Raw genomic sequence first — 10,763 nt, forward strand, 5'->3', positions numbered from 1 at the left:
TCCAGTGGTCTCCTGAATGCAATCAAAGAAATAAAACATGCAATTGAGAATGCAACTGAAATGGCCAATTTTGACCCCAAGTTACATATTGAGATCACAGTTGATGCGAGCCCAATGGGGCTACGGGCAATAATTGCTCAACACGAAGGCCATCCAAATGCGAAGAGACAAATTGTGGCCCATGCCAGTAGAAGCTTGTCTAAAACAGAACGTGCCTATTCTCAGCCGTAAAAGGAGAGTGTGACTGTAGTGTGGGCCTACAAAAACATTCAAGTATTTATATATAGAAAACATTTCACTGTCATCTATCTTTAGAAACCTGAATGCCAAGATGCCACCTTGTCTGGAGAGGTGGGGGGGGTTGCCACTGAAAGAGTACGACTATGGAATTATACACAAGCCAGGGAAAGATCAAAACCCTGCAGACTAAATTTCCCGAGTGCCTCTACATCGCCACACTTCGGCATTCAATCAATCAATCAATTTCTTGCTTTATTTCGATTTTGGATGCAAATCATAAAAGCGTACAATAAAATATTCTTTCATAAGAAACATACAATGAAAAATACCAATCTTAAAAACATAATATTTACAAGTTAATAAAAAAATGTATACCCCACCTCACCTTTTATGAGGAATCTGAAAGGGCATATATACGGCAATTATTTGATTCTTGGTTAAAACGATTCACAACCAACAAAATACATCCATTAAAGTTAAAATTACATTGGCTAATCTCCGTGCCATGTTAGTCTAAGTTCCTACGATAACGGACAATACATTTCAGAAAACTAACTATTATAAATTCCAACTGTTCTCCCTCCAGCATCTGTAAGAAAAGTAAGGCTGGACGACATTGTCTATGACCAATACGCCTCAGAAACGGAATTAGCCATTTTTTTCTTGGTTCTGTATAAAATTTACAAAAAAGAATGGTATGCAGGCGACTGTGGAGAGAGGTCATCACAGGGACAGGAAGAAAGTACCTTAGCCCAGTTATTTCGCACTGGAAATGTAACCATTCGATGAAAGAAATTCATCCTAAATCTCACCAATAGGTAGCGCTCGTAACTCGTGATATTAAAAGTAAGGTACGGCTGTATTGTAGGCACCAGTTGTACCATTAGAGTGTGGGTAACAGAAGGTTTGGCAATTTCGCTCATCAGTCTCAGCTCCTCCAAATGGGCGAGACCTTTGTTTTTTAGAACCTTCCTCGAAACCTCACGTATTGAGGAGGGATTATGATAATATTTATCCCAACCCAGGTCGTGAAAGAAGCTCGCAATGTACCACAGCCACCTGGACCTACGAACATTATCCATGTTTAGACAATCAGACAAAATAGACTGAGAGAGGGTTGCTTTGTCTGAAGACCAAATCCTACGCCATAATAAAAGTGGTTCAACTTTGGCTAGGTCCGTCACATGAACTAGACCCAGCTCTGTATGACAAGCGAAGGTACCCGCACTCCCAGGAACCGCAAGAAGAAACCTCAGAAACGAATTTTCAACTTTCTGAATGGTATCTATACCCACAAAGCCCCAAAGACCCGCCCCGTACAAAGCCACAGATAAGACATTTAGCTTTATAGATCGCAATAATTTCAGGGGGAGCTCCATTTCCCAATTTCCTGGTGAAAATGGCAAGGGCTGTAGTTGTTCTTAAAAAAAAGAAGTTTTCTTGTTTCTACAGCCGATTTCCAAGATAGTTTGTGATCTATTGTTATGCCTAGATAGGAATATTTTTGCGTGGTAGCTATTTTTTCTTGGTTCAGATAGACACCCCTCATTTTACCTGTTCTTTTGTGGCAAGAACTTGCCCTCATGACAAAGGTTTTACTGATATTTATCTTCAGGTCAAGGCTTGCCATAAATGTGGAATATCTATTCAGATTCTTTTGAAGTTCACGGGGTACGGGCTACAATAACGGTGTTGTCTGCATAAAGGAGTGCAGGTATTGGGCGGTTGTTCACCATTGGGAGATCCTGAGAACCCTTCAACATCTCTCTTTCCAGCCCATTAGTATACAGGGTAAAGAGGAAAGGGGCCAGGACACACCCTTGCCTAACCCCTTTTTCTACTGGGAAATCTTCCGTCAACTCCCCCCCCCCCCCATAACGCACTCTTGCAGTAGCATTTGCGTAAAGTTCCCTCATAAACTTGACCAAGTTCAGTGGAGCCCCCATATCAGCCAATAAAGCCCAAAGTTTGGAATGGGAAACGCAATCAAATGCGGCTGATAAATCCACATAGACCATATACAGGTCTCCTCCTTTGATATAAACATATTTGTCTATCAAAAGTGAAAGGTTTAGGGCCTGTTCGATGGTCCCCAGGCCCTGGCGAAACCCGTACTGTAGATCTGAAATAATCCTGCCATCATCCGCCCAATCTTGTAGTTGCTCTAAAATGACTCATCCTGCCACCTTTCCCAGGGAGTCTAAGAGAGAGATTGGACGATAGCAGGTTACTGACTCCCGATCACCTTTTTTAAAGATGGGAACTAGTACGGATTTTGACCATGAAGCTAGCAAACCTATATTACAGGATGCATTCAGGACTCTAGTTAGAAGGGGGGTCCAGAGGTCCATTTGAGCTTTGAATAAATCGATAGGCACGCCATCTGGGCCCGGTGCCTTTCCATTTTTACTTGCACTCAGAGCCTGTGCGGTTTGTTTCAATGAGAACTGTAGGTCAATGGGATAGGTGCTATCTAGGTCATTCCGGGAGTTAGAGTTCTGGAGTTTTGAATCCTGCGGTTTAACAGACTCCGTACCAACTGAAAAGATCTTGGAAAAATTAAGAACCCATTCCTTTTTTTCTATTGCTAGATCTAACTTTGCATGATTAGTGTTGTCAGTTAGAAAAGGGGACTTGACCACTTGCCAAAAAGCAGCTGAGTTTTTCTGGGAGCACGTTTCGTGCAGTTGGTTCCAGAGTTGGTTTTTTAGTTCTTTTTTCCTATTTTTTAGTGCGATGTTATAAGCTTTCCTTAATGATGTTATCTCATGTGGTACCCTAACGAGTTTTCTCAATGCAGTTTTTAGATTTGAGTAAGCAACCGTGCAGTCATGATTGAACCAGCCTTTCTTATTTTTTGGCTTATGTTTTATTTCTACCCACAGAGCCTCATTGATCGCTTTAACGATCAGTTCAAAATTTACAATGGCTTCGGTATGGGTAGTATCTAAATTAAGACATTTCAAAATAGAGGAATAGGCCCTCACTATCACTAGCTTTGTTATTTCCATGGGGTCTACTTTCCCCCATTTAAGCACATATCCATTTAATCTGCTTAATGCCAGATTATTTTGTAGTAGAATGGAACCCAGGCCACTCTTCGGTTTATAAGTCAGTGACAGGGAGATACTAAGGGGATAATGATCACTTAGCGCAATTGTGTGTCTAGTGAATCCTGCATCTAAAGTCCTTTCACCATTTGAAACCAAAATGTAGTCTATAGTTGTTAGGTGTCCTCTGCCATGAAAAGTAGGAGCCAGTATTAGGTTCTTATTGTTCCGGGTATTTGCCTGGACCAGGTCTAGCTCGAATAGGGTTTCGTTTAAGTAATTACCTAAGGTAGAATGAGTAAAGTGTGGGATGGGGTTTCCAAATTCGTCCAGGATACCACAGATATTATTAGTAGTAGAGCATGGTCCCAGGTTGAAATCCCCCCCCCCCAAATAATTACCTCTTCATTAGTTGACTTCCTTATTCTAGTTATTAATATGGACCGGATCAAGGATACCAGATGCATTGCCTCAACGTCAGAAAGGTTATTATAGAAGTTCACTATTAGGAAGCTGTCCCTATTGTTTAGAGTCAACCTAAGAATCTGGAAATTTGGATCCAGATTTATAGGAACTACTTCCTTTGTGTTAAGGAGGTTTGAGACATAAATTGTTAGACCTCCTTTCGCTCTACCTGAAATGGAGGGTTGGGCGGGTGTAAAATAGGTTTTGAAACCCTCCATATGTATCACGTCAATCGCCCACGTCTCTTGGAGTGCTATGATATCAAATTTAGAGCTAAAATCCATCCATATGTCATTTGTGGCCTTGGATCGTTGGCCTGCTATATTCCAAAATAGAGCTACAATTCGAGGTTTGCTCTCCTCCCCTATACGTTCATGTATATCTAGTACGGGTCTGGTAATGGGGTTAGAATTTTGGTCCTGTTCTGAAACCGGGATAGATTCAGCCTGATTCAAAGCTATGGACTTGCCTAATAGGTCAGTATTCGGCATTCAAAGAGGCTGAAGAGTATCTCAACTTCATAGTGAGGTTCGGTACTCCAGCAGCTCTAGCCATTGAATATTTCTGCTACCAATGTAGATAAAGACATGCTCATTCTCAAAGACCTTATTACAACAAATTCTTGAGGGAAAAAATAGTCGACCCTTTTCTGATGATATTGAATTCCAATAATACAAACATGTACAAGATGAACTATTAGTCAACCCAGAAGGTATCATATTGAGAGGCTTGAGAATCGTCACACCTTGGAGCCTGAGACAGCAAGTAATTGAGCTGGTCCATGAAGGACATTGTAGCTACCAAAAGAGCTCTAAAAGACTGAGTGTGGTTCCCTGGTTTAGATGAGAAAGAACTGAAAGTATGTCACCTTTGTGTTGAGAAAGAACTCAAGGCATGCCACCTTGGTAACGGTCTGTCTCCCAAACTGACACAGCAACCAATAACAATGTCTGACCTTCCTGCATTGCCTGGGAGTGAATTGAAATTGACTTCTTTGGGCCTCTAAAACATGGGCATCATCTTATGGCAGTGATTGACGAAGATTTTCACGTTTTCCGTTGGTGGAAGACTTATCATCAACAACCAATGACAAAGTCATTTAGAGGCTAGTTGACATCTTTGCAGCGTGGGGCATCCCTGCTATTCTCAAATCTGATAATGGTCCTCCTTTCAATAGCAAAGAATTCAAAGGGGTTTCTTGTTCTAATCAATGTCAAGCATCAAAAGAGTACACCTCTCTGGCCCCAAGCCAATGGTGGTGTTGAACACTTCATGGGCACCCTCAATAGGATAATTCAACAAGCAGCGATAGAAAGAATCAATGCCAACCAAGGCATGTGTCAAGCCCTTTGTGTCTATCGATCGACTCCTCTCTCCACAACTGGTAAGAGTCCTGCAACCCGGTATTTAGGAGAGCCATCAGAACCAAACTACCAAATGGATATTGGATCGATTGATAAATGCTGATAAGGTTTGTGACACAGATACTTCTCAAAAGTGGAAAATGAAAACAAATGCTGATCAATGCCAACGCGCCCAGGAAACAGTCTTCAACAAAGGGGACAGGTCAAACAGAAAAGGAACCGGAAAAGGATGCTCCGTTCACTGTCGACCTTTTGAGGGTTGTAACGTGTAAAGGACACACAGTAACAGAGCAATTTCCTGGAAAGTCGATCACAAGGGACTAGTCACATTTTAAAAAACCTAACTCTATGTTTGTCACCTCCTGAGATTACCAGCGAGCCAACCTGGTTTAAATATCTAGATAAGGCATCTGAGACTATCTCATTGGTGCATATTCAAGGTGCACCTCAACTACCTCATACCACCAAATTTGGCAGACCAGTACGAGCGCCTCAACGACTTATTGAGGTACTAAGAGAACGATGTCCATACTTTTTATTTAACCCCTTGAGTGCCCCGCCCTTTCCCCGCCCTGTGCCGGGCGTTTCATTAGCGGGCGGGGTTCATGACGAGCTGGTCTCGTCATGGGCACAGCGCAACCGCGGCCCATGACGAGACCAGCTCGTCATGGGCACTCAAGAGGTTAATAAAGGGGGAGATGTAGTGTTGTGATATTATGTGAGCTAAATCCAGTATTTGTAAAGTGCTAACACTTCTCCAATTAAGGAAAAAGCTGAAGAAACAGGTCTTTAAAGATGCAATACCTGTATGTACACGTTTGTTCCGAGAACCCACTTACCTGTCCCATCGGTTGTTGACTGTATGCTTGCCTTTTACCAACCATAAACAGTAATCCACCACCTACTGGCTAAGTTTAGGCTACACAAATACAAAATACATAATAAAACATGTCAACAATTCAATGGAATTCCGCGTTGCTTGGATATGGGTGCAGGGGAGTGGCGGAGTTAAATAAGTTAATTTTCTTTGTGCTGTTTCTTGGCATCCTGAAGCTCCCAGGTGTGTTAAGCACGGCACAGGTCTGGGGTACACGCAGGTAGATGGCGTATACCCACTCTTTTCACAGGGTGATGCTGTCCACCCTGACAAAAAGTTGGGTCCCCATGCTCAACTCATCCAAGTGTAATTTTCAGACAACAGGCCACATTTGGCAGCTCTTGCATGTGGATTGCTTTCGTTCCGAGCAGCAACATGCAGGGCAAGGGGCATTGGCTATTTTAAATTCCAGCTGGGCCCAAAACAAAGAGCTAAGTAAAGGGACCATCGGGCCTAGTTTTGTTCAAGTATCCTGACTGGGAGCCATCTGGAGCCACACACCTAGATGCAAATGCAATAGAGGGGAAACAAAGACACATAGCTTTTTATTATTTCACAAGTACTTAAAAGAGGCATACTTTTGACTTTGTTCAGCCCCGGTATATAAGAGCTATGCATGCACTGTAAGTGTCAGATGTGTTGGTCTGTCACGGTATTTGCACAAAATTTAAATAGTACTATTTTGTTTTATTTATTTAATAGCGCTGCTCATCACAATGCAGAGTGGTGTCAGAGTGCTTTACATCCCACATACATATACAATGACAATAAAAATCGGTCATCTGCAGGTTATGATGTGCTCTGCATGAGATATAAACGGTCTATGCTACTTTAATTCTAAACTGGGACTAGACAAAACACAGATCTCTGCAGCAAATACGATATCCTTCAGCATTTTCTTACCATTATTAACTGAGATTTACTGTGCACACAAAGATCTCTGCAGCAGGTGCCTTAACCCCACCATAAAATATTTTAGAATTAAGATTTTGCAACCAGTTAAGCATAACTGATTTACAGCCATGTTTCTCCTTGTTGCCAATTTTTTTGTGGCATAGTTTAAAAAAATAAATATACAAGTTGAGGCCCAGATTTTGCATTAGGGTTGCGTCACTTTTTGACACAACCCCAACGCAAAATTGTATTTGCTAAATATTGTAACGCGCTATAATTTTCTCGAAAGACCTTCTAAAAATGTGTGAGGGCTACAAATCTGATGTCGCTTCTTGTGATGTCATTTTCTGTGATGCTACGTGCGAATTACCGCACCATGATGTCAGCTGCTAACTGGCAAACTTGGTTAGTGCCACCCCACCCCCCTTAATGTTTTTGGGGGGGGAATTGTGCCCCGGTGTTAAGGAGTGATTGAACTATATTAATTGTGGCATGTTGTGGTCTCCGAATAGGGCAGGAGTGATGTTCTACCCTTACCTCTCTTGTTCTTGGTGCCGTGCTTCTTGGCGCACTGTAGCTCTTGCTCAATCTTCTTCTCCAGAAACTCTTGTTTCTTGCTCAGCATCTCTTCTGTATCCCGCAGGCGCTGGATGGCTTCTTGTGGGGTAGGGCCTTTGCCCGACTTCCCAGCCGTACCAAAGAGCTTTCCGAACACAGACATGATGAGGTTTGAACAGGGAGGAGAGTCTCTGTATGTGCGGGATCTATCTGGTACACGAATAAGAAACCACGTTAGTAACACTGGGCTGCTCCTCGTTAAACCTCCTGGTTCGGACCCACCACCTCTCAACTGTGCACCCCTTCCTGAATCATCTCTTTCAATCTCCGATTTCCTCTTCCTGGCAGGCTACTCCACCAGGGTTGCCCGGTCCCAGGTTCCGGGGCCGCCTATTGCCCCTCCTCTAGCTTCTGTCTCCACCACAACCAAAAGATCCAAGTCTCGCACAGATCTCTGACGTCTAACGACAGTGCTAAACCGAAGAACTGACTTCGCAGGCAGCTCGCCCTCACTGCTAACGTAAAGGCTTCGATGAACTGCGCATGCCCGTGGCTGACCCTATACAGTCAAGCAGAACATATTTGTTTCTCTAGTCCATAGAAAGCCAGACAGAAAACACCGCCTGATCCTAAAATGGCCACCGCTCAATTTACACGAATGTTGGGTCGAGCCATCGTAACAAAATTAGGACAGCACAGCAAATTGGATTTTGTACTTTTTCAAAATAGCTAGATAGGATCGGCTTTAAAATGGTGGCGCTTGGTGCGGCAATATTTGATGGTGCCCCTCAACTGGCCTTCTGTAATGCAACTGCATACCTGCATGGACATCGATTCTCCCCGTGTACAGAAGGTTACGCATAGACCGCTGCACTTTCTTTATAATGTACCAAGTGTACATCTAAGATGGCCGTCTGATGCCGTGACGCACAGCGAGCATGCGCTGTGACGACTTTTGTTTTGCTTGCTTGGTCCCTTCCTGTACTGGCCGCCTGCATGCTGACAAAACAGTCAGTGGATTACATGAAAATACCCCCAAGACGGCGTTTGTCCAAAATTAGACCGCTGACTTCAATCTTCTATCGTAGGCCTTAGCGAAGGCACCCCCCACCTGGTCGCCCCACCCGGATCCCACAAACTCAGACCACACCAATTTCACTTTATGTAAGAATTGAGGCCGCAGTTTATTAGGCAGTATAAACTTACAAGCGATCCTTCCACCTGCATTACTTCAATTTATTTGAAAGCCTGTGACCTCTGTGCCATAGCCAGAAGCACTGTGCCCTACATTCAGTGCTGGCCATCATTCACTTCCCCACCGGGTGACCTTTCACTTCGGGTGCAACCACACGTTTCGTTCCGGGTAAGCGTCTGCTTCCAACCCGACCGGGTGACCTTTCACTTCCGGTGCCCCACACATTCCATTCTGGGTAAGCTTCTGCTTCCAACCGGACCGGGTGACCTTTTCACTTCCGGTGCAACCACATTTGCTTCCGGGTATGCGTCTGCTTCCAACCCGACCGGGTGACCTTTCACTTCCGGTGCCCCACACATTCCATTCTGGGTAAGCTTCTGCTTCCAACCGGACCGGGTGACCTTTTCACTTCCGTTGCAACCATATTTGCTTCCGGGTAAGCATCTGCTTCCAACCTGACCGGGCGACCTTTCACTTCTGGTAGGCACCACCATGCATTTCCTTCCAGGTAAGCGCCTGCTTCCAACCTGACCGTGTTACCTTACCCTTCCGGTGCCATCCTGCCTCCCAACTTCTTCCGGGCCACAGGCTCCGCCCTTGACTATTTCCTTCCGGTTCAACCCCCAAGGCCATTGCGGTAGCTTGCCAATACCCCTGGGTCCTGACTGTTACCTGTTTGTGGCCTGTTCTAGTTCGGCAGACGCTAAGTTTAAGTAGGATCGCTATCCTCTGCTAGTAACACACCCCCCTGTAAGTCTCCTCTGCCCCTGCGACTGACTTTTCCTAAGTGTACTCCGCTCTCCACTATTGAATTTCTCAGTGGGTGGGTCTTCTCCGTAACATTCCCAGGAGAAAGAGGGTGTTGCGACCCGCGCTTCTGCTTAAATACCCCTCCAGCCAAATTCCTTTCTTAAATTTATGGCTAGGCTGAACCCAGCGTCCTAATTTGCTGCCCAGTCAGTCCCCTGCCTACGCTCCCCTGAACCCCGCCCTTTCCAGCCCGGGTTCTGCTCCCGGGGGGTGGCTTCCACTAAGGCCCCCGGTCCAGCCACAGCCTCCCCCTTTTGGGGTGGGGGGGCCGAACCAAGGGGCATAGCGAAGGCACCCCCCACCTGGTCGCACCACCCGGATCCCACAAACTTAGACCACACCAATTTCACTTTATGGCAGAATTGAGGCCGCAGTTTATTAGGCAGTTTAAACTTACAAGCGATCCTTCCACCTGCATTACTTCAGTTTATTTGAAAGCCTGTGACCTCTGTGCCATAGCCAGAAGCACTGTGCCCTACATTCAGTGCTGGCCATCATTCACTTCCCCACCGGGTGACCTTTCACTTCCGGTGCAACCACACGTTTCGTTCTGGGTAAGCGTCTGCTTCCAACCCGACCGGGTGACCTTTCACTTCCGGTGCCCCACACATTCCATTCTGGGTAAGCTTCTGCTTCCAACCGGACCGGGTGACCTTTTCACTTCCGGTGCAACCACTTTTGCTTCCGGGTAAGCATCTGCTTCCAACCCGACCAGGTGACCTTTCACTTCCGGTAGGTACCACCTTGCATTTCCTTCCGGGTAAGCGCCTGCTTCCAACCTGACCGTGTGACCTTACCCTTCTGGTGCCATCCTGCCTCCCAACTTCTTCCGGGCCACAGGCTCTGCCCTTGACTATTTCCTTCCGGTTCAACCCCCAAGGCCATTGCGGTAGCTTGCCAGTACCCCCTGGGTCCTGAGTGTTACCTGTTTGTGGCCTGTTCTAGTTCGGCAGATGCTAAGTTTAAGTAGGATCGCTTTGTAAGTACCGCCAAGCCTTTCTGGGAGCTTTCGTTGCCAGGAAGGCCCCCCCCCTGCCATAACTGCGCCCCAATTCTTCTAATACACCTACGACAGTTTGTATTAAATATTGCCCATATGTTCCGAAGAACATTTGGCCTGACGTTTGTTTATTTATTTATTTATTTAAGCACTGTATAGCTCCCTTCTTGGGATGGAGCCCCTGCCAGGGACCTCCAGGGAGTAATCTCAGAGTAACCCACTTTGTGTAATATATGCTGCACTGTGCCTTACCTTCAGTGCAGCTCTCCTTGCCCTGGTGACCCATCACCTGGGGACGCAACCCTTCCCT

The 10,763-nt window shown here is 45.3% G+C and overlaps 1 protein-coding gene across 1 annotated transcript in view; it reads right to left on the reverse strand.

The window, feature by feature from the left end:
* Positions 1-8,331, reverse strand: part of CHMP4B (charged multivesicular body protein 4B) — a 231,405-nt gene extending 223,074 nt beyond the window's left edge. Inside the window, exon 1 of the mRNA XM_085618976.1 lies at positions 7,428-8,331. Coding sequence (XP_085475102.1) covers positions 7,428-7,611 — 184 coding nt within the window. The 5' untranslated portion in view covers positions 7,612-8,331. The remainder of the gene's footprint in view (positions 1-7,427) is intronic.
* Positions 8,332-10,763: the final 2,432 nt, after the last annotated feature.

Source organism: Triturus cristatus, chromosome 7 (genome assembly GCF_964204655.1).
Source record: "Triturus cristatus chromosome 7, aTriCri1.1, whole genome shotgun sequence".
NCBI lineage: Eukaryota > Metazoa > Chordata > Amphibia > Caudata > Salamandridae > Triturus > Triturus cristatus.